The sequence below is a fragment of the Pyrus communis genome, chromosome 10 (assembly GCF_963583255.1).
Source record: "Pyrus communis chromosome 10, drPyrComm1.1, whole genome shotgun sequence".
NCBI classification, from domain to species: Eukaryota; Viridiplantae; Streptophyta; class Magnoliopsida; order Rosales; family Rosaceae; genus Pyrus; species Pyrus communis.
The window spans coordinates 22,280,129-22,305,166 of NC_084812.1; the positions used below are offsets into that span (position 1 = coordinate 22,280,129).

General features: G+C 37.0%; 1 protein-coding gene and 1 pseudogene across 1 annotated transcript; one reads left to right on the top strand and one right to left on the bottom strand.

The window, feature by feature from the left end:
• The first annotated feature begins 8,570 nt into the window (after positions 1 to 8,570).
• On the top strand, positions 8,571 to 10,634 carry LOC137748375 (protein trichome birefringence-like 36). Its single transcript, XM_068488522.1, has 5 exons — positions 8,571 to 9,073; positions 9,255 to 9,426; positions 9,641 to 9,822; positions 9,943 to 10,101; positions 10,197 to 10,634. The coding sequence occupies exons 1-5, from the start codon at positions 8,580 to 8,582 to the stop codon at positions 10,492 to 10,494; spliced, it is 1,305 nt and encodes a 434-aa protein (XP_068344623.1). The 5' UTR covers positions 8,571 to 8,579; the 3' UTR covers positions 10,495 to 10,634.
• Positions 10,635 to 11,550: 916 nt separating this feature from the next.
• On the bottom strand, positions 11,551 to 14,640 carry LOC137748376 (germin-like protein subfamily 3 member 2; annotated as a pseudogene).
• Between the last annotated feature and the right edge of the window lie 10,398 nt (positions 14,641 to 25,038).

Below are 25,038 nucleotides of genomic sequence, written 5' to 3' on the forward strand. Positions count from 1 at the left end.
TATTTAACGTGTTGAAACACAAAATCCAAATTCAACTTGTTTATTAAACGGCTTACTTGTCACAACCCAACAAGTTGAGTTTGAGTTTATTAAGACCTAATAATGAAGAGATTAATGTCGTATTAATCTACAATTAAAGAGTGATTAAGTTGTTTTGAGTTGGAGTTGTTGCTCCAACCCTTATGAAGGCTCAAACTCGTTTTGTAATGTTTTTCACATTTGAATATATTGTGACTTCAAATAATTTACTCATTTTATTGCTAGCGATATTACTATTCTAAGCTACGCTAAGGTCTTAAATAGATAGGAAAATGAATTAACTCGGAGAACATAAGTTCAAGAAGAACGTTCTATCCACCAAGTCAATCCACCAACTTGCAAACGAATTACCCCTAAAAAAATACGATAATGCAATAAGCTTGACTAAAACAAATCGAAACACTCAAGCAATCCTCATCCGCTAGCAATTCTATTTTTCTTTTAAATTACATGGGTTTTTTTGGCACTTGTGCTTGTACAAATAGTACAATCTTTGACATTATTTCTCCTTTTCTTTTTTATGAAAACAATGTCTGTTACCAAGTGTATGTGAATATGGAAGAATTCAAGGTTGGTAGGTTGCTAAAAATAAAAAAATTGACCAAACTTAGTAAATATATATATAGTCTGAGAACAATACAGTCACACATCCACATGTATATACCAACTCCAAAAGTAGAAGACTTGGAAGGGTTTAGTAATATATTGCTCCCAACCATGTGTGATTTGTATGAGTATTTGAAGGTCCTACCCAAGAAATTCAACTAAAGCAAGCTGCAGGTTTCACCACATGCATATTTGTCCATTAACTTTTAATAATATTTTTCAGGTGCTCCTAAGTTTTTTTTTTTTTTTTTTTGGTTCAACAAGTACTACTCCAGACTCCAGTACAGACACACTTAAAAAAAAGTAAGAAAAAAAATTGAACTAAGAAAACTTATTTCTGCATTTTAAATAGGCTTATTTTTAGCTTTGCCCCTTAGAAGTTGGAACTCAATTTTAATCTTATTTTGCTGCTATAACTCGAATATCACAATTTTACCCTTTGAAACTCAAAATTCATTTTACTTTGATTGTAACTCTCCCTTCACCTTGGAACTCCAAATCAAACCAACATAACAAAATTAAGGCAATATAGAGCGAATTTTGAGTTTTATATAGTAAAATGACGACTTTTGAGTTTTAGAGGGCAAAATGGGTTCAAAAATCGAGTTCCAGAGGGTAAAGTGGAGTGAATTCGAGTTTCAAGGGAGTACAATGAAGACTTTTGAGTTACAGGGTGCAAAGTGAGATTAAAATCGAGTTCCAAGTGGGGTAGCTAAAAATAAGTCTTTAAAAATGTTTTTTTTTTTCTATAGTACATACCACAGAGTAAATCAACAATTAAATTTTTATATATGTAAATTTAATGACAGTATGATCTTGTGTAAAACTCGTACCATTCAGTTATACCGTACTATAGTAACTGGACCATAAAAGAGGAGTGCTCATAAGTGCAATTATGCATGGTAGGTACCTAGTTATACACATTCCAGTTCATTGTCAACCAAGTAATCACATTGAAAAATGTCAACCAAGGCCTCTTTTTCTGATGAGCCCAAATTTTTGTGCATCTTGCATGATTGAAGAGTTTCAGACTTGGGGACTTCTTTCAACTTGCTCATAAATTAAGAATTGATATACATTTACACTTGTTAATTTGAGACAAAGTTGGTGAGAGCCAAAAATTAATCTTTACTTTGTGGGGAGGTCCATTAGCTCATTAGCTGAACTAAGATGGAATTAAGAAAGCTGGTAGTATGTTTAAGATCTAAGGGGCTATTAATCGTCATTTAGTATTACGATTAGATAGTATTTTTGTTCACTTGTAAGGGGAAGATTTTAAGTCCAACTTCTATTAATAAACATTTCGATTACAATTTTTGAGTTTCATTTTTTAGTGTAAACTCTTTTTATGCGATGATGTTCTAGTTTAAGAGAAAAAGAGAGAAGAATTGCACCAAGTCACACGATGCGCAAATAACTAAGTATCATTATCAGCATAAATAATCATTGTTATTCATATGAATCAAACTTGAATCTGTTAGATATTAATCAAGTGCTCAACAAGGTGACTGCATGGAATGTGTCTCATATCACCAAGGTTATAAAATATGCTAGGCACTAGTCGGACGGCGGGTTGGGGTCTAGCGCCTAGGCGGTTAGGCGGGATCTAGGTGGATTTAATTAAATTTCGTGTAAATAAGTGTCTATTTATACTTAAAATATATATAATTTTATCATAAACTACAAAATAAAATGACATATATATTATGAGCTATTGGAACATAATGAAAACATGAGAAACAAACATATAATGTGTGTTTTCATTTAAGTATTCAACAAAAATAAAATAAAATACAAAATGGAAGTTATCTATTTTTTGTCTAAGTGAGTCGCAACCCAGGCAGGTCTTAGCGAGCTAGGTGGGTGTCTAAGCGGTCTAGACGGGCCCCTCAACACGTCTAGGTGGTCTTTCTTAATTTTCAAATGAATAGGCATTAATTAAAATGATGATTATCCATCTAGCACTTAAGCAAGACTTAAATTGAGATTTTTAGAACAGTGCATATCACTAAGCAGCAAGTGCACATTCCAAATCTGCACACAAGGGAACCCAGTTTCCGGAAAAAAAAAAAAAATCTGCACGAGTGAAATGAAATAAATGGGTTTTCTGAGTCAAAATACAACAGCGTAGCCCTCCATTGTTGGCTTTCTTCTAATTTGTAGTAACAACGACTTCATTGACATGGGATAGCCGCTGTCCGTCCCCACTTTCCAATATATAATTATAAATTAGGACGGCTCTCACCAACTTCTGTTTATTTATTTATTTATCTATCTATCTTCCATCTCACCGACTTATATGTGTATATTTATATTTAATTATACCGAATATTGACAGTATATGCTCCTCAACTCAGTCCACTTCATACTAAAGTTCTCTCATATTGGAAAATATATGAAAAAAGAGAAATGCTAAAAAAATTCTCTTAAAATGAAATATAAATTTTGCCACCTCATAATTTTTGCATAATGTTTTGTAATATTGTTATAGAAATGAACGTTAAACTATGAGATAAGTTCAAGTTCATAAAAGTCTAACTTTTGAGAGAATCTCCTTTGCATTTCTCATATTTATAAAAATTTTGGACGTAATCAGAATATATTTTTTCTCTCCATCTAATTCCACGATATAATCCGTTTTTCGTGTCAAAATATTAGTTAAATTGTCGTCAAGAGTTACGAGCAAAAAGGCGAAGAAGCAATTTACTGAGTAATTTTAGTAGTTGCAATTGAATAAGAACTAAGAAGAGAACAACATAATGGCAAGGGATATCATTATCCTGTAGGGAAACTTGCACGTAGTTTGGCTGTTTGAGTTTGCACGTTCAAAGTTGCACGGCGCACAGACCTAACTTGGTTGCTAAACGCTATACACTAAACACTAAACAGGTTGACTTTTGATGAAACTGGTCTTGACAATAAGTATAATTTCAGCGTATTAGATAGGTTCGTCGGTCCTTTAAAAAGTTGACTGTTAACGAAAGTTTAATTTCTTAACGAGGGAGTGAATGTTTTGGATGCGATAGACGACATCATCTCAACTCAACTGTCAGGAAAGAAGATATGCGGCTTCACGACATTCCAACTCAAGTTCATCCTCTGACACTGACATGCATGAAGAAGAATTTGATACTTGAAATCAAATTAAGGATCCATATTCGTATGTGCTCCTTCCTTCCTTCCTTCAAGTCTTCTTCAGATAGCCATCTCACCAATTGCATCTGCCATGGGATCTCTTTTCGCTTTCTTTTTTGGACGCGAGTCACAAGTTGAAGCTGCGACGCACGTTAGGATTCAGTTTATTTCTTCAGCGCAACAACATGCAGAAAGTAAACAACAAGGAGAGGGAAAACAGCACAAGAGGATTAGAGGAATGATATATAACTCGAGAAACAAAGGTATTAACTAAAAAAAATTATTTAGCAACAGGCACAGAGAGAAAGTAAACATCTAATTCTAATCGGTTTGTGTAAACCAACCAACAAGTGCAATACAGAATTGACTATATACAACCACAACCGCATGCAAGGAGAGAACATGTGGTCGAGTTCCTACAGCACGTCATTATATAGTCTATTTATTATGTCAGTTATATACAAATCTTACAGAGATATGGAGTTTCATTCACGTTATATATATTCATGAAAAAAGGCAGCTCAGTTTTGAACCTGTCTCGGTTCTACGTGGTGGCGATGGTTTCAATTGTGGCTTCAATGTATTAGATGGTGATAGTGATGGAGTTCTGGGGACGATAAACGTCAGAGCTGAATGTGTATGAGCATGAACTGTAATGCATCTCGAACAAAGTTGAAAGTTATCTTCTGTTGTGCATTCTTCTTCCTTGAATATTAGTAGCTAGCTGTATCTTACTTTCAAAACAAGATGGGGCAGGTACCCATTTTGGACAACACTTGTTAGTCAAGCTCCCCCCTACATTTTCAGGCACGGGGCCTGGCACCGAGTTGGACTGAGGAGGTGATCAAGAGCTTACGTCCTCAACTTTCTTTTGCTTCTACAATGTGTAACCTCAGGCTGATATTGTCTTGAGTTATAAATCACTTCTGCCTTTAGCTATCAAGGAGCTCAACGCTCTAATTTCTTTCTAATATTCACGGTGTGTTCCTTTTCTGTTTTCAGGCTAGACACGAAACAAACACATATAGCATTACCATACAAGTAAGTAGATATTATAGTCAACATTCGGTACAAGACATTTCAAAGGTCACTAGTTAGCCTAGTATATATAATCTTAAAAACAACAGCAGCGAGCATCATAGGCAGACCAAGTACAAAGTCTATTGACAAAAAACCGCCATTCTTTTACATATGCAGATGCTTCTTTTGCAGAACTGACATGGAATCCACGAAGCACGTCGTCTTTTACCACCATTCATGTCCCTGTATGTAAATCATAATCATTAGAGAAAATCTGAATGCACGGCAACTGCCTGCACTTTCTTACTCAAACTCATTTTGGCGAGTGTGAATTACAAAAAGACCATATCATAGTAAATTTGATTCTTCATCACTTCATAATTTCTCTCTCTTTTTAATATGTCGGAGCTTGTAGTAGAAGGATTTACAATTGGAATATTTCAATTCAAATTACTCTTTTGCAACATATATTGAAACCAAAACCTCCTCCCAAACTATAAAAAGTGAAAGATATAAACGGATTATAAGGCACGTCCTTGAAGCATGTAATTAATAGCAAATAGCAAGTCTAGAAGCTAAGTGTAACCAACAGAAGATGTTAAGCAGCAGTGCTTTAAACATCGATTAAACAATTGCACAACCAGAAATTAAGTTAGCAGGGGAGGGGCTGTCAAGAGAGGGTGAGGGCAGATTATTCTTCTTTTCCTGAGATGGAGAATGTTGCTAATTGGCTATGTCTAAGACCTATTTTACATACACAAGTTCAAACCACAGTAACCGAATCCACTATGTCTTGTCAGCATCAGGAAGAGATTTCAGTAAACAGAATTCTTCTGGGTTACCATTCAGTAATATGAGTACAGCCTTAACAACTTGCGATTTACTGAGGTTTGGTGTCGTTGAAACCACTCACCAATCGCATGTGACAATGGATCTATTTTCGCTTTCTTTTTAGGATGCAAGTCACAAGTTGAAGTTGAGGGATGCATATGTGCATGCGAGTTAGGACTGAAATTGCCATCATTTTCTTCAACTTCCATTATTTCTTCTGCACAGGCATACAGAGAAAGTAAACATCACTTAGAGAAAACAGCACAAGAGATACAAGTGTCTTCATGGTGCGAAGATAACTAAATATCACATGCATAAGCTGTGGTGGAGTTTATATTTCATCATCACATATAAAAGCAGCCCAGTTTTGTCATCTAGGGTATATACAGAGATATGGGAATACTAAAAAAAAATTCACAGATAATGGTGACGCTAACTGTTGAAGATAGAAAGTTCATCAGATAATGGTGATGCCAACTGTTGCAATCACACCTCGTGGAAATGTGATCCACACTATCTCTTTATTTGACTATGGTATTCTTTGTCAACGGTAAAAGAATATATACACGATATGTGGAGAACTTATCTTCTAAATATCTCAACTTACCATGAAATCAATACACACAACTCGAAGGCTATAGTAAATTACTAGGCACATAAGTGGACTCCATGTTTCATTGCGGGTTGCTAACTATAAGTTTATAACTACTATGCAACCAGTCAAAACCAACCTGACGGTAGGGACGATTGCTTCCTTTACTGACCAGACAGTGTATTCCGATAGTGTCACGACCCTCTCGTTCCTCTATTTTTATTTTATTAGCACAAGATGCCACTGTGACGTGTACTCGTGTCATATAAATTATTCTCTTGAATAACATAGTAATTTGAGGGGTTAAATTTAAGAATCGTTGAATCACTCTCAATGTATTAAACTAAAAATTCATTTTAAGTTACAACCGGGTCAAAGAAAACCCTAAGACTCGAGTCTCTCCCTCCATCTTTTCTCCCCCTCCTCTTTCTAGAACCTTTGTTTCGTAGCCACTCTGTTGAAACACATACGGTTTAATTGCAATATTTTAATCAGATAAGAAATGACTAAATCATCATGTAATTAAACAAACTTAATTCATACGAACAATAACAAAAAATGTTAAATGCACATGAGAATTGGGTTAGAAAAACCTAAACTGGGTCGATGCAAATATCGTCTTTGTCATGATAGCATTCCAAATCACAAGGCTCAAATGGATTCAATGAGGTACTATCTAATATTAGTGCACTAGGCTCGTTTGATGTCTATGATTGACTTGGATTGGACTGTCCATTAGATTCAATGAATTAGAAATATAGATGTCAACTTAACATATTTTATTCAAAATGAAGGTAGAAAGATGGAGAAGCTATGAAAAAAATTATCCCTCCTAATCGTGCCATTTTTTGTGGGGATTTGGAAGGATCAGCTGTCTTCATGATTTCTCCACCATGCAAGTTAGTATCTATATTTTCATTCAACATTCATTAAATTTATTGAGTTTGACCAAAGCCAAGCTAACCCTAAACATCAAACGAGTCTATGGTTATGTGAATATTGAAAGTGATTTATGACTACAAGGGACTCTAGGTTATAAATAGGCAAAATTTAAAGAGATAATCTTTGCTAGAGATAGGAGCGAAGTGGGTGCAGTGTATCATACTGTTTATTTTCGTAACTATAACACAAAAATGATTGCATGTAAAGAAGGGAAGGAAATGATATTAATATTAATGTTTTCACTTCTTTTCTGTTCTGTTGTGTGTTGTGATTATACATGGAATGCTCCTTATATAGAGTCATATATGTAAAGAATCATAAAAGTGAAATGAGTGCATTTTGAAAAACATCATATAACAACAACAATACTACTATTCTTAAGTTTTACTCACTTTTCATCTTTAGCTAAAACATGTGAGCATTCATTTCCACAACTTTTACAACACTTCACTATTTATTGAAGTTGAGATGTCTTTTTGAAAAACATGTGACTATTCATGAAAAACCAAAAAATACAACTGCTCATTTGAATTTCAAGTTTAACACACAAATCTTTCCCACCAAAAGACAGCTTCTAATATTATAATACTAATATTAAAATTAAGCAGGCTGGTTCTAGCTCCCATGAAAGTGCAAGGATGAACGCCACTTATACGAGTTGTGTGAGTACAAGCTTGTCATGGAGAGGATGCACCACACCATATGCAGAAGAATCGTTAGGAAGACGGACCAAAAAGAAGGGGCAGCTCATTCCGCTCGTGATTGATGATTTGTTGTTAATTGTTCAGTATTGTGTCTGGGGTGCTAATGTTTCAATGAATGTGCTAGCAGAGTTGGAAGGTGGAGGAAAAGAAGGGGTTTTGCAAGGTTAAGGTTCTACAACAATTGGGTAGCATTGTTAGTGTAGCGTCAATATTTGTTAAATATTATTAATATGACGTGGATATTTAGTAAATATTGTTGATATGGTGTTTATATTTGGTGCAACGATCCGTAATTTTCTGCAAAGTAACTGGTCTGATGATCTCTTTAACCTTTATTAACTTTTGAAAAACAATACCAGTGATGTGCATGGCCGACACATCGTCCTCCAGTTACGGGTACCTAATTCCCTACTTTTTATCCCTTGTTTCGACCTTTTTCCACCATCTTCACAATTAGAATAGCTTGCGTGGCACTAGTACAGTACCACATTAATGTTTCATATGACATAATATAAGCAATATATCCTCTTGTAATGTCATATGTCAATAATATAAGGATACGTAGAGGAAAACGAACACATACTATTGTTGATATAGAACGTCTCCGTAACAGTGTATTTGGGTCATACAAATCATATTCAACAAGAAAGAAAAGAAACATTAATTAATGGGATTAAGAAGAAGAACATTGCAATTGCAATTCCACGCATATGGATAATTGGATATGGTCCCATCACACCGCAAGTCATGCCTTTGATACTATAATTCTCATCATATACAATCATCAAGGCCCCTGCATGCAGCTTACAAAATGCTTATTTTCTTTGCTGGGGAGACTAATTCAATCTTCCCCTAGCTTTGGAATTCGGAAATCAATGAGCAAACCAAAGCTTCAACTCCTCTTCTTGTTCAGCATCTTCATTGTCTTTCTATGCTTCTTTCAGGGGAAGTCATCACCTCTTGAGCTAGAAGATGACTCTTGGCTTGATGAAGAAGAGGATGCTGTGAACATGGTTGAGAGCCACCAAAGTTCAAGGAGGAGATGTGAGCTTTCCGCCGGAAAATGGGTTTACGATCAATCGTACCCTCTCTATGACTCGACTTGTCCGTATCTTAGCACTGCAGTGACTTGTCAAAAGAATGGAAGGCCGGATTCGGACTACGAAAAATGGAGGTGGAAGCCAAACAGCTGCTCCATTCCAAGGTACAACTCTAAACCAAAACTTAACTAAATAATCTATTTTGGGCTTAGCCAAATTTGTTAGAGCAGTGCGCTCTCTTCTCTGCATCTAAGTTTGAATTTCCCTTCTAGTAATTTAAAATAATTTAGTGTAATGTATTTCTTGTTTTGATAGTTATTTCTTTGTTTTCTTGTTTCAATGAAGGTTTGATGCATTGAAATTTCTTGGAAAAATGAGAAGGAAAAGAATAATGCTGGTTGGTGATTCTATAATGAGGAATCAGTGGGAGTCTCTAGTGTGCTTAGTACAAGGAGTTGTTCCAACTGGAAGAAAGAGAGTGACCTACAATGGCCCCTCTATGGCATTCCATGCAATGGTACAATTATTTTTATTAAAATTGTAGGGGTCGTTTGATTACTATTTCATTTTCAGTTTTTAGCTTTCATTTGTTCTGAAAACTAAAAACTTGTCTGGTAACTAAAATCGAACAAAGAAATTTGCTTTACATTGTATTGAGGGAAAGCCTCAAGATTTGATCCTTGTTCTTAAATCTTACATTAACATAAATAGTAAATTTAATTCACACACAGGATTTTGAGACATCAGTTGAGTTTTCATGGGCTCCACTCCTAGTAGAGTTGAACCAAGGAGCTGACAAAAAGAGAATTTTACATTTGGACTTGATAGAAGAGAATGCAAAGTACTGGAGAGGAGTTGATGTTCTTGTGTTTGATTCTGCTCACTGGTGGACTCACTCTGACAAATCGAGTTCGTAAGAGAAAATTCGCATTCATCGAGTCACCTTTCCTCATTTCTTTTGCTTTAGAAGTGGTAGCATTGTGGATGTTCGTAATTATGATCTTAATTGAAGAGTTCTTCTAATCTATTGCAGGTGGGATTACTACATGGAAGGACAGTCTCTGTACACAAACATGAATCCAATGGTTGCATACCAAAAAGGACTTACTACATGGGCTAAATGGATTGATTTAAACCTAGATCCTCGAAAAACCCGAGTGATTTTTCGAAGCATGTCACCTAGGCACAACAGGTACGTAATATGAGATCTGATGGAGTTATGATGCAAATATAATTCACAGAATTCTTCAGTATATACATGAATGTGTTCTATTCGCTTTTCGGCAGACAAAATGGTTGGAGATGCTATAATCAGAAGCAGCCTCTGGCTTATTTCAGTCACCAACATGTTCCTGAGCCATTGATAGTGCTGCAAACTGTATTGAGAAATATGAGATTTCCAGTATATCTTCAGGACATAACTACAATGTCAGCATTTCGAAGAGACGGGCACCCTTCTGTGTACAGAAGGGCCATGGGGCAAGAAGAGAGGCAGCACCCAAGAGGCTTATCCTCTGACTGCAGCCATTGGTGCCTTCCTGGGGTGCCTGATAGTTGGAATGAGATGTTGAGTGCCTTGCTTTAAGTATGAGTTAATTAACTGTGTTAATTAAAATTTTACGTCAAGTGTGAGAGTAAACTCTTCTTTTCTGCAGATTAAAGTTTGTAATGCGAATTATGATGTTGCGGTGAGGTGGTTGTATGTGAGAAGGTGATCACTCATCATATTATGCTTGGTAGCAAAGTCTCTTTGCACTCATATCTATGTTTCTTCCTTATTTTATTCAAGCAATATTCAAATATAATCTAAGCTACAGGGAGAAGGGAACAAACTTGGGTTGAGAGAGTACTTGTTGATCTGGCCAACTTAGCTACGCTCATGTCTACATCTATATTTTTAGTAGTCTAGATATTTAGTTATACATTACTAATGAAATAACATGCTTAGCTATAAAGATTTCTTTAGTTTCAGCAATCAAAATGTGACTCTTAGTGGAAGAGGTTGAAGAACCAAAGTTTTCAATTCAAAAAGCAAGAGATGTGATCTTCACTTTTGTAGCCATGTCCTTCTAGTAATAATGATGTCATGTAATAATTGACATTCATCTCAATTGCTTTTGCAGTAGAAACAGTCTCTAGTGGCAAACAACTTTGATAAAGTATTTCTCTACATAGGACTTAAACATAGCCTCTCTTTTTTTTTTTTTTTTAAATGACATTCTAAATTATTGTAATTTATGAAAATAGTCAAACTCAGGTGTAAGGGGCCATCGCACTGTCCTTGCCAACTGACCTACTGATTGAGCTATAATATTAATATCCATTTTTTTTCAAATTTTTCAGTGAGTATTTCATATCAAAACAAACCCATCTTTTTCTCTATGAATAAGAAAAAATGGCTAAAAAACTTAGTTCCTAACCACATTTTGATTACGGATTTTTTCTTCCTTGGCAGGCAGAGGCAATTTCTGCAGTTTATTGGCTAATGAAATTTTATCCCCCAAAAATATACCTTTTATATATATATATATTTCAGCAATATTCTAACTTGCTCATAAAATATGCTGCATGCAGTCATATACATACAAATTAATAAATTCAAGCAAAAGAAGAAACTGCAGTACTCCTCTAGCTAGCTCAATCAATGTGAACCAAGCTTCTTTTTCAACTTTGAAATCTCCTTAGAACTCAATCCAAAAGCTTTTTCCAAGAGTTTATCTTTGATACCGGATCCGAAAATTGCAGCGGGGATTTTCTGGGTTCCAGGGTTTTGGCTGTCAAAACTGCCCAATATAGTTGCCGGAGTATCACCAACATTCATTTGAAAGTGCACTAGACTCCTTGGAAACACCATTACCTCACCTTTTTCACTTTGGCCAAAATCCCGTTAGTCGTATCAACAAACCCCGAATAGATCTTTCCTTCGAGCATAAATGCAATCTCTGTTGCCCTCGGGTGAAAATGTGGCACATTTACTCCACCAACTTCAAAATCAGCTTGGACAAACGACATGCCAAGCGTGTTGAGTCCTGGAAAGACGTTTGAGTTCACAGAAACGCCAGAAAGCCCGCTTGGACCAAACTTTCCAGGAACCCTATATAGAGAAATAGATAGTAGCAGACAGAGAAGAGTAGGGAGAAGCAGTTTGTATTACTAATGAATTCCTTAATCTGCTTAACATATTGATACAAGATATATACAAGCCTATAGTTGACTTTGTGCAACATAAAAGGTAACTAATAACTCTTGATTATTTACATAAACAATATGGAGAGAATGATGGGATCACGTTTTGACAGCAGATGTGGTGGAGAGATTTGTGGTGGATTCAATAATCTCGTCATTCACCCTCAAGCGAAACGGAACAAAGTGTAGATTGAGCTTGGAACCAAGAAAAGAGAATCAATCACGAGAAGGTCCTTTAGTGAAGATATCAGCGATTTGATGATGAGAGGAGATGTGTCAGGTTTGAAGGACACCGTGGGCAAGAAGTTTGCGAACAAAGTGGTAATCAATCTCTATGTGACAAGTACGCGCATGAAAAACAGGATTGGCTGCCATGTGAAGGGCAGAGACATTGTCGACGAAAATGCGAGGTGGAGTACGAAGCGGAATGCCTAGTTCACGGAAGAGATAACAAAACCAACGAATTTCAACAGCTGTGGTGGCAAAAGCACGATATTTTGCTTCGAAACTCGAACGAGACACGATGGATTGCTTTTTGGCGGTCCATGTAAGAAGGTTAGGACCAAGAAAAATGCAAGCACCACTTGTTGAGCGACGATCATCAATGGAACCGGCCCAGTCAGCATCAGAAAAGCCTCGAATAGTGAAGTTTGGAGATGAACGAAATAAAAGACCGTATTCAACAGTCCCTTTGATGTAGCGGTAGATACGTTTGACGGCCTGAAGATGAGTTGATTTAGGGTTGTGCATGTACTGACAAACTTGATTAACGACAAAGGAAATGTCGGGATGGGTGAGAGTCAGATACTGAAGTCCGCCAACCATGCTTTGATAAACATCAGGATCCGAGATAGGATCACCATCATAAGCTGACAAACGCAAGGATGAGAGGAATGGGGTAGGGCTGGGCTTGCACTGGTCCATCTTAAATTTCTGTAGTAAATCAGATGCATAACGGCTTTGAGCGAGAGATAGTTGGCTGCCTCGGCGAGTAACTTCCATTCCAAGAAAAAATGGAGGTCACCTAGCTTGCGGCTAGCAAAGGTGGTACATAGTTTATCAAGGAACCTGTGAATAACATCATTGTTTGAACCTGTGACAATGAGATCATCAACGTATACCAGAACATAGAGTGAGTATGTAGAGGAATGGTAAATAAACAGGGATGCATCCGATTTGCTATGGGAAAAGCCTTGATTACACAAGAAGGAGGCTAAATGCTGGAACCAAGCACGAGGTGCTTGTTTGAGGTCATAAAGAGCTTTGTGAAGGCGACAAACATACTGGGAGTGGTTGGAGTCAACAAAGCCAGGTGGTTGTTTCATATAAACTTCCTCCTGAAGAATACCATTCAGGAAAGCATTCCGAACGTCAAGTTGCTGCAATGACCAATTTTGTGAGACTGCTAAGGCAAGAATGGTACAAATAGTACCTGGTTTAACAACAGGACTAAAGGTCTCGTTGTAGTCAACCCCAACTTGTTGCTTGAACCCCTTGGCGACAAGACGAGCCTTGTGGCGGTCAATGGAGCCGTCGGCCTTTCGTTTAACACGAAATACCCATTTGCATCCCACAATATTCATATAAGGAGTAACATGAACAAGAGACCAAGTGTGATTCTGAAGAAGTGCATCATGTTCCTCTTTCATCGCTTGCTGCCAATGCGGGAATTTAGATGCTTGAGTATAGCTAGTGGGCTCAATGGACATAGGATCTTCAAGGGCTGCAGTTAAACCGTGAGGAAGTGGATGTCGGGGCGAGTCGTAAGTGAGGGCATTGATGCTCCCAAATTTGCGTGGAGGAGTAGAGTCTGGAGAAGTGACAGGTTGCGGTGAGGAAGCAAGGGTGGTTGCAGATGACGGAAAATGTGCGGCAGTTGAAGTGGGTGTAGGTGCTACAATAGCCGTGGATGGAGAGTGGGACGTAGGAGGATCAGATGCAATTGTTGGAATGTTGCTGGGAGACACAGGTGCTGCTGCATGCGTCAGTGATTGTAGTTCTTGTTTCAGGGATGTTGCTGCTGCGTGCTGAAGTGGGGCGGTGGGCCGAGATACGGGGCAAGAAAGAATAGGTGATGCGGCATGTGTTAGTTTGTGAGAAAGGATGATACCATATAGAGAAATAGATAGTAGCAGACAGAGAAGAGTAGGGAGAAGCAGTTTGTATTACTAATGAATTCCTTAATCTGCTTAACATATTGATACAAGATATATACAAGCCTATAGTTGACTTTGTGCAACATAAAAGGTAACTAATAACTCTTGATTATTTACATAAACAATATGGAGAGAATGGTGGGATCACGTTTTGACAGCAGATGTGGTGGAGAGATTTGTGGTGGATTCAATACTCTCGTCACCCTAATGCCCGAAAATACAAAATCTTCTACTGTTGCTAGGGATGAGTTCTTGCATTGGTTGGCATGACTCGCAGGCTCTGTGTTGGCTATGCAGAAGTCTTGAATAGGATCCGGATCTGAAGCGAAAGTGACATAGCTCTTGTTGAAGAGGAGGACGACAAAAAGGGCTACCATTTTGTAGACCATTTTTGGTATAAAAAGCAAGAATGCAGGACGAGGAGAAATGTTGCTTTCAAGTTGCAAACATTCAACCACTTTGATCTGGAAAATTATGGCATCAAAGAACAAATGTTGAAGGCAAATACTAATAATACTAGCTAGATAAGGAAACAAACCATTAAAAATGTAGTTATTGTTGATGCTGCACTTTACATGGAATTAGTTGTATATACTAATTTTCCTTAGGAATAAAGTGAGAATTGAGGATTAATTAGTTAGCCAGGGAATGACTGCATCCACCAACATGTAGTTTGCTTTTTCTTCTGTTTTTGGTGGAGAATTAGAATTGTAGTGGGGGGTTGAGTTGTGCTTATGGCTCTCATTATTACAAAAAAGCTTGATCTTATTAGCTTAGCACAAACAACAATCCTAGCTGTCCGAAAATTCTACTATGCTCTGGTTAGATCTTGCTCATTGGATCTTTGACTAAAGATTTAACGACTGGACACTGAAAATAAATTTGGAGCATTTCTAACCGAGATGTTAAAATCCAACCATGGACAAAAAACAACTGTTTTGTACAAAAACATGGTTCCAAAGGATGAGCCAAATGATGACATGGATTGAAGGAGGAGAGTCTAGCGTCACAAATGGTAGCAACCAAGCTTGATGGCAATTCCTTCTACAAAATGGCATCAACCAAATTATTTATTGGATTCTTGGTTAAGGATCTAACGACAAAAAATTATGGTGTATAAGATACACCGAAACAAATTAGAAAATCCCCCACTCAACAACCCCTCACTCAGCATAGTAGAAAATCTCTTATTCCTCCGTCTTGACTTGCTACTCTTGAAGTATATGCATTTTTAGTGCCTTGAAGTTGAAGGTACTTTCACTTTCATGACATAAGAAAAAAATAGAAAGTGAAAACTTTCTTGGCCTGGAAGAAGAGAAAAGTTGTCAACAATTTTTAGGCGCTATGGGGTGGCCTATAACATGATTGGAAGCTAATTTGTGTTTTATTTCACATTTTGTGTAGAAGCGATATTAAAAATTAGAAGATTCGAACAAGACCACGGAAGACACTAATTGTGTTTTTTATTCTTCGCGAAAATAAGATTTGCACGTTTTGAATTTTGATTTGAAAGACGAAGTTCGGATTTGTAGGACATTTTAATAAAAATCTTATTGGAAGCTTTAATATGAAATTAATAACATTAACCGTTTCCTTGCTGCATAGACACGTTCGAAAGCAAGGTGAATACATCAGTTAAAACGAGAAGTTCATTTTTGAACTATTTTAGCACCACTAAACAACGGCATCGGGCGGAAGACAAATGCAAAAGCAAGCAGCCAAGTCAATGGTATAGGAGAGTGGACCGGCCTTGCGTGTATGGAAGATTATCTCGAAAACTAACGCATCAACAAGTCACTTTGAGCTGACTGGTACAGTATACTTTACAAACAAATGTAGCTTATCCAGGTATTAGTGACTATCTATATCGGTTTCTGGCCTCCGGATGTAGTAACGCAGCAAGTTCACCAGCACCTGAAAATTCAAAAAAAAAAAAAAAAAAAAAAAAAAAAGAAAAAGAAAAAGAAAAAAAAGTCGGGTTCGCATGTAAGAACCTTCTGCACCATCTGTTTTTTGGTTGTAACATTATCAACATTTGTAAACCCTAAAACATGAAAGTCAGCAATAGCTGTGGCCTAAAAGTATTGGTTATTGAAAGGTCACATAATTTGAATTGGCAATACAGAACCAAATCAATTACCTGAGACCAGGAACTGTTTAACGCAGCCCCTCTGTTGCTGACATGAAATTTATCTTTGGCTACCAACCCCTATAAGACGAGAGAAGAAAGTTAACCACAGATAAATGGGAGGAAAGGTGGAGAGAAAGCAATTAGGGGAGGGGAGGGCATACTTCTGTATCGATCTCAGCTGATTCCACATCAATATTATGATAAACGCAAAGAGAAGAAAATATGTAGTGCGATGACTACAAGTCCAACAGCTAATACAGCAATTCCAAACGAAATCACATAATACAATCAGAACACTGCCCCCAAAAAAAAAGCTGAAAATTTAATCCACTTTAAAGTGTGAGAGAGAGAGAAAGATCAAAACTCAGCCTAGACTGACTGTTATTTACTTTATTTCTTGGCTTTGCCTACCACCCAAAAAACAAACCAAAAACAAAACACTTTTTTGGCAACGGGACCTTAAACATATTTTATTAAGATTCATCTTGACAAATAAATAGAATAAAAAAACAATCTACTTCTTTTCAGCTTTAAAGAATCAAAAGTGGATACTAGAGACACCAATTTGGCTTCAATATGTTTTTGTTTTTTGATTTTGTAGCTTAAATTTTGTGGTTCGCAGAACTAGTAATGAAACTGCCTTAGTATTGCAGCACAACTTAACTAGGGCCCCTCTGCAAGGTCAGAAGATACTAGAGACACCAGTCGGTGTGATCACCCTGATGTACAAATTTAGCCGCAAGAACAACGGTAATAACCTTATTTTATACTTAAATTTGGTCAAAAGATACGCGTGGCGCAATCCTGAAATTAGTCTGGTAGATACCTTATGTGGTCTGTTAGGATGACCGACACTTGATGGCTAGCTCTGATACCAAATTGAAGCAATTCAACTTACACTGGGGGGGTTCTAATTGCAAGGATTTGAATTCCAAATTTCCTGCCCTGACACTAAGTTAAAGTATATTGGATTACCACTATTCTAAAAAGCTTTAACTATTAAGTGAAAAATGAAACTGGTATACAATGCTATACTGAGCACCTAGACCTAAAATGTATGAGAATCTCCACTAGCACCACAAAACTGGTTCGAACTTTCTTTTAAAACTACGTATGGGATCAACTCAAAATACACATAAGTAATATGTGCTACACGATGAAGAACAAAAAGAAATAAGTCCTCACAATCGCCTTAAATAAAACTTCCTTTTTTTGACTGGTCCCTCAGTGATGACAGTTCCCTTAGCCGCATCCAGTCCCAAATCTTTCAATGCATTCATCTGTCCTCATTTAAACAAAGGTAACTGTTGGAAGTTAATCTGATCCAGCCTCTTTAGTATTCTATTTTTAATTTAGGCAACTTAGTTGTAAAAGCTAACGGCTAGTTTTTTTATTTTTTTATTTTTAAATATCCTTGTTTGTTGTGTAAAGCTATCTCACATTGGACACATGTATGTCTCATATTAGAAGTGAGGTGTATGACTTAGATGAACAATAGCACAACTGTAATTTGAAGGACAATGTACCTGAGGTTGTAGCTAGATAAGGATGAATGTAAGGGAATGAATCAATCAATGAAATCACCTAGAGGAGCAGCTATGATTTGCTTACTCTAAAATTCTCTGAAATTCTTTTTGTTCTTTACCTTTTTCTTTCATAAGTTTTTACCAAAAATCCATCATGGCCTTAGAGCCTGGTTTCGATCTATGAACTAGGAGTCTATAAAGCTGTGAACTAAAGGAATTTCCAACGAGAAAAACCTTAGAAATCGATTTTTTCCTTGGGAGCAATGGCTAGAACAGCTAGCAATGACTTGAAAGCTCCAATCTTTCAAGGTGAAAACTATGACTTTTGGAGAATAAGGATGATAACCATTCTCAAGTCTCATGATCTTTGAGGTTTGGTGGACAAGGGGTATGTAACTCCAGCTGTGAAAGAAACTCTCACGAAGGATGCTAAAGCTCTTGGCTTTATTTAGGGTGCAGTTTTCGACATCATATTTCCGAGGATTGTGAATGAAGAAACAGACAAATAAGCATGAGAGATTCTTCAAGAGGAATACAGGGGTGATAAAAAGGCTAGAAGAATGAAACTTACCTCTCTTAGACATGAATTTGAGTACATTAGGACGAGGGAAATTGAACCACTTAAGGATTATCTTGTTAGACTGTTTGATATTGTGAATCAAATGAAGAACTATGGTAAACTCACAAATCAAAGATTAGTGCAAAAGCTACTCATTAGTCTAACAAAGTCTTATGATAACATTGTGTCACTTATTGAAGAAACTAAGGATACAGATGTAATCAATGTTCAAGAAGTGACTGCATCACTAAGAGTAGTTGAGCAAAGGCTAGAAATGCATGCAGTAGATGATATGGCCACTAATAGGACCTTTCAATCACTTAATATTGGTGAGAAGAACTATAACCATAGTGGACAGTCAAGTAACAGTCAAAAGAAGAAGAAACCATGGAAAGGGAAAACCAAGAAATGGGAGAACAAGGGTGGCAGTCCTGCAAAACTAAATACCATTGAGGGGACACAAAAAATAGCTTGCAAGATATGTGATAAATTGCATTATGGTGCTTACTGGATCAAGGGGAAACCTAACTGTCACAAATGTGAAAGGTTTGGTCATCTGGCTAAAGATTGCAACAGTGGTAGAAAAACCAACAGGTGCAATATGCAAACCAAGTTGATGAGGAAGAGGCTAATGTGTTCTTTGCATGTAAAGCTGCAACAATAGAAGGAAAGGAGAGTGTGGTATATAGACAGTGGTTGCAGCAACCACATGACAGCACACATGTCTCTTCTCATTGTGTAATACCCTGAAAAATTTAAATATATAAATTAATTATTTATGTTTATGAATATGTGAAGGAAATAGGAAAATAAATCAATAAATGGTTAAGGAAATTTCAGTGGGAAAAATGTGAAAATCCGTTCCTGGATTTGAATATTAAAATAAGTATTTTGTAGTTGTATTCGTAATTACGGCGGATATTTGTATCGATAAGTTAAAAAGACTAAAATGCCCTAGTTGGCTTAACATAATTATACGAGGACGTATTTTATCCTTATATATTTTATCATATTTCTTGATATATTTGGATAGAACTCGACCTCACGAGCGTGTAGGCGCAAACTGTTCATGAAACGGAATTATAACGAAAGAGTTATTAACATTTGAAGTTAGGGATATTTTTGTAAATTTAATCTTCACTTTAGAAGGCACCAGAAAATTTGGAGCAATGGGTTGTGCCACATGTGTGGCTAAGATGAAAGGAAAGGAAGAGAGATGAGAGAGATGAACGGCTGAGATGAAAAACAGAGAAGAGAAATGACAGAAAAAGAGGGGGAACTGCCCAATTAAAAGGGGGAAAACAGGGGAAATGAGAGAGGGAGAAAAAGGGAAACGAGCTGACCCGTATACCCCATTGGACCTGGTTTCGATCTGGTATATTTCTCGGTGAAATTCGTCAATTTTTCGATGGATTGACATGATTTACCACCACCAATCATTATATCATTGCTCCCTCTTCAATTTTCCACCTAAAGTCGACCTAATTTGGTCATGTTTCACGACGAGGTGGTGTCTTGGGTGTCCGAAGCCACGGCGTCGATTCCGCCGTTTCTGAAACAAATTCCGTCAACGACCACCACCAATAAACTCCCCTCAACCCTAAGAACGAAGCCCAAGCACTGGTTAGGGTGTCAGAACTGTTTTGGAGTCGAATCAAGAACACCCAATTTAAGGGTTTCTGGCGTGTTTGAGTAAAATTAGGGCTTTTCCTGGTCGAATTGGACCTCGGTCCAAGTATGAAAAATGTTCCTCTCCTTAAGTTGTACATTCCTGAAAATTTTGGTAATTTTTTGTTATAGTTGAAATTTTCAGCGAGTAGGGGCGGCCGTCTGCCACCCGTGGCATCGCGTGTGGCGGCACATGGCCAATGAGTCGACATTGCATTTTTATGCGAATTTCGTTATTCCAATTATGTTTTGGTATCTATTTGACGTGTAGCAATTATTAATACGAATGTTGGATTTTTTTTATTTTTTATTAATTGAATATTTTCGGAATTGGTTTGAAATTGAAATGTGAACTATGGAAGGCTTGATCCCTTTCAAGGGTACGTAGGCAGTCTAACAGGGTTATATGCAGCCTTAATAATCGAGAATTAATTCTTTAGTTGGAAAATTTGATCTAAGAGAATAAAATGGTGATAATTTGAAAATAAAATCATATGTGTGGATAAAAGAATTATGGTTATAAATCATGTGTGGGATTAAGGAATTTAATTAAAGAATCAAAATCAATGGTAGTTAAATAAACAAGAATTTAGTTTGGGTCTATCACTGTTAATATTTTTTTTGAAATAAATATTTTGGGGTGGGGCGTTGCATATTGATTTGGATATAACCTTTACTGGCAGAGTTAAAATGGGGAATGGATACATAGTGGATGTTGTTGGTACATGAATCCTGATTAGAGACACTGAGAAAGGGAAAAGATACATCAGAGAAGTGATGTTGGTACCTGATGCGAGATTTATACGCGCACAAATTAAACCCTCTTTTTGTCAAGTTGTAGTATAAGTATAAGTAGGGATCGTTCTTAACCGGGCATTAGGAGGGATTGCAAAATCACTTGAAAACTGACTCAAAAACGTAAAATAAAGTTTAAAACACTAAACTAGACTCAAAGAATACGAAACTAAACACTTAAAACATTAAAACAAACCAAAAGACTCAAACATCACCCAAAACACTCAAAACTGCCTTAAAATCACTTTCTGGGCAGTTTTGAGCACTTTGGTGAATTTGGACGAATTTATGTAACAAATTGAATCACAACACTTATAAACACAAACTAAAACACTTTCTAACTAAATTGGACATTAAAGTAAAGGGGGAATTAGGTTTTGACGAAATTAAATAAAATGAACAGATTGTAAGTAAAAACAGAAAGTAAAGATGAATGTGATGGAATTGAATGGATGGGAACCTAGCTAAGGGGTTCATCTCCATACATGTTACACTTGCATAATAAAATGATTTCCAATTGCATTTCAATAAACCATGATGCTCAACACCCCAAGTTAACCGTGATGCACTAATTAACCTTCAAATCTTCCTAACGTTATTGAATTGGATGATGCATGCGACAATTCAAAACATTCCCCACAAGTCCTCAACATGAATGCATAGAAGAGGTACAAGCAAAAATCATTACGCTCTATGAAAATTATAAGTGTTGACGAGGCATTCGTTACTATGGATTGCATGAAACTTATGCCAAGAATTCGTTTAACGCGATTGTTTATAAGCAACCTCCATTACTTGTGAATATAAGTTCGTAACTATTAGGTGAAACTCACTTATATTCTAGCGTCATATTCATGCATGAAAATTAAGCGTGCACTCTCAATAAACATACATAAATAAGTTATCAATCAAACAGTTAAACAAATTGAATCCACAACTTATGAAACGCAATTAGAAGTAATCAAATTAAAATGCAAGCATAAACATATATTTCGAATCACCCCCTAACCAAGGGGGGTTTAGTTCCTCATAACTTTGAAATCAAAGAAACACCTAAACATTCCAACAACTCAAACTTGAATTGTATGAACGTTTAGGCACTCTTCTCTTCCATTCCTCATACGTACAAAACAAAGAGAATTGAATTTAAACATTGAAATCAAAGAAACACCTAAACATTCCAACAACTCAAACTTGAATTGTATGAACGTTTAGGCCCTCTTCTCTTCCTCTTCGTTGTAGCACAAGGTCTAAGGATAGTTTGATGGTGTGAATGGTTTGGGGAGTGATGGAAATGGAAGAGGAGTGGTGTTTGGATTATAAGGGAGAAACTCACGGCAATGGGGGAAGTGTTTGTGGTATGTACAATGGATGAATTTCTGAAATGGAAGTGTGTGTGAGAATGAAATGTGTATGAATGAGTCTGTATTTATGAATGAGAATGCAAGGGTTTTTATAGGAGGAATGGAGGTGTATATGGCTGTTTGTTTAAGCATGCATGTGGATGGTTAATGATGAAAAACAGCTAGGAAAGCATGTGAAAGCTGGAATTGCATGTGTGTGCATGTGAAATCTGCCAAGATGGGGGAAAATATGGAAAATGGAAGTGTATGAATGTGCACGGCTAGGTGGAGTGTGCAAGGGAATATGTGGTGGATGATTAAAGTGCATGTGTTGGCTGAATTGTTTGTAGATGCATGTGCAATGATGGAGAGTTTGCATATGGAATAATGATCAAATAGTGAGGGGATCTCACGGCAAGGATGTGGATTTTCTGCAAATGCAAGGCATGGCTGGAATGATTGTGTTTGTTTGAATGTGTATGTGATTAAATTAAAGGATGCAAAGTAAATGAATAATGAATGCATGTGTTGATTTATGAAGATGCATGTGCAATGAAGTGGAATGACAATCTGAAATGGGATAGGAACCCACGGCAAGGATGAAGAAATGATTATGGATGCATGTGTTGAATGATTTCTTGGTGAGGGATGTGGAAGATTGCATGTGGATTAAAGGGGTGTGAATGATTATGGGATGCTGGAAATCTGGAGGAGGAGCCACGGCAATGATGATTTCTGGTGGTGTTTGGGTGTATGTTTGAATGATTAAAGGGACATGTGGGGGTGGAAATGATGAATGAAATGCATGTGAATGACAGTTAGATATGTTGATGAATGCATGTGACTTGTTTGTGGTGAGTGAATGCATGTGCAAAGCTGGAAATGCAATGGGAACTCACGGCATGGATGTGTTTTGGGTGCATGTGTGTGTTGAATGGTGTCCTTTAATTATGCATGGGTTAGGGCTGTTAAGGGGAGAGAAATGGGAGTGAATGTGGCTTAATGATGAAGGGGGAAAGGTGGATGAATGATTAGGGTCTTGTAAGGGTGGAAATGCATGTGGAGTGCATGGTTGAATGATTATGTGTGAGGTGTGGCTGAGATGAAGGAGTGAAGTCACGGCACAAAGGTGAATGGGTGATGTGTGAATGTGTTGATGGTTTATGGAGATGCATGTGCAATGGATAAAGGGAAGGTTTAAATGTCCTAGAACTAAAGGGAACAAGGTTCCAACACTTTGGTCTTCGATTAGGTCTTCAATTTCGTCCAACACTTTGGCTCCAAGCATAGGCTATCCATCCTTAGCCCAAAAGTGCTCCGAAAGTCTCCAAAATGCATCTTTTTGCTCCTTTAGCCCTTTGGACCTACAAACACACGAAAATAGCTTAAAGTACTAAAATAACTAAAGAAACATAACGTAAATGCACGAGAACAAGCCATTTAAGTCGCATGAATATGCTCCTATCAGTACCTCGCTTGGAAGAAAACCTACTCAATGTAGGACAGATGATGGAACATGGGTATTTCTTGCTTTTTGGTGATGATGTGGCTGAAATCTATGATGACAAGACCCTGTAGAATCTTGTCTCCAAGGTTGAAATGAAGAAAACAAAAGCTTTCCCTTATTGATGAGATTTCTTGAGAATCTTGCAATGAAGGCAATAGTGAATGAGTCTTCTATGGCACAAGAGACTAGGCCACCTTAACTTTCAAATTTTGAAAACTCTGCAGAACCAACAAATGGTTCTTAGCCTACCTGAAATCAAAGAAACTAGTGAATTGTGTGAAGGATGTACCTTTGGAAAACAACACATAAGCTCATTTCCAACTGGTCAAGCATGGAAAGCATCAGTGCCCTTGGAACTGATCCACAGTGACGTTTATGGTCCAATGAAGACTGCTACACTTGGTGGCAACAAATATTTTTTGATTTTGTAGATAACCATTCCAGGATGTGCTCAGTTTATATGTTGAGATAGAAATTGGAAGTATTCAGTGTTTAAAAAGTTTCAAATGCTTGTGGAAAGACAAACTGGAATGAAGATTAAAAGGTTGAGAAGTGATAGGGGATGAGAGTACACATCCTTGGAATTTGACAAGTTTTGTGAGAATATTAGACTAGAGAAGCAGTTGACGGTTGGGTATACTCCACAACAAAATGGAGTAGCTGAGAGGAAGAACATGATAGTTGTGGAAATGGCTAAATCAATGTTGCATGATAAGATGATATCATACCATTTTTTGGGAGAAGCAGTTTGCACTACAGTCTATATACTCAACAGGTGTCCCACAAAAGCTGTTGACAACTAAACACATTTTGAAGCTTATAGTGGAAGCAAGCCATATGTGAAGCATTTAAAAGTGTTTGGTTCAATCTATTATGCTCATGTCCTTACTCAATTGAGACCTAAATTGGAGGAATATAGCAACAAGTGTCTTTGTGGGATATGGAAAATGTGAAAAGGGTTATAAGCTTTTCAATTTCAAAACAAAGAAAGTGATACTATCTAGGGATGTAGTATTCAAAGAAAGTGCTAATTGGGATTGGGATAAACAAGTTGAATCAAATGTATACATCCCACTATCACTTGAAGATCAAGAGACAAATGCTGAGTTTGAAGGGGAGCACTTTAGTGAAAATGGCCCTGTAACACCAATGCAATCTCCATCTGTGCAACATTCACAATCTCAGTCTTTTCAATCATCTCAATCTTCACATTCTTCACAAGAGAGTGGAAATGTACAGGTCTCAAGTTCTCAAGAAT

What these genes read in the sequence shown, in the direction of transcription:
- LOC137748375 (XM_068488522.1), top strand. Translation starts at nt 8,580, where the DNA reads ATGGATAATTGGATATGGTCCCATCACACCGCAAGTCATGCCTTTGAT. An exon ending in AACAGCTGCTCCATTCCAAG is followed by an intron (nt 9,074 to 9,254) that starts GTACAACTCTAA and finishes GTTTCAATGAAG; the next exon opens with GTTTGATGCATTGAAATTTC. An exon ending in CTATGGCATTCCATGCAATG is followed by an intron (nt 9,427 to 9,640) that starts GTACAATTATTT and finishes ATTCACACACAG; the next exon opens with GATTTTGAGACATCAGTTGA.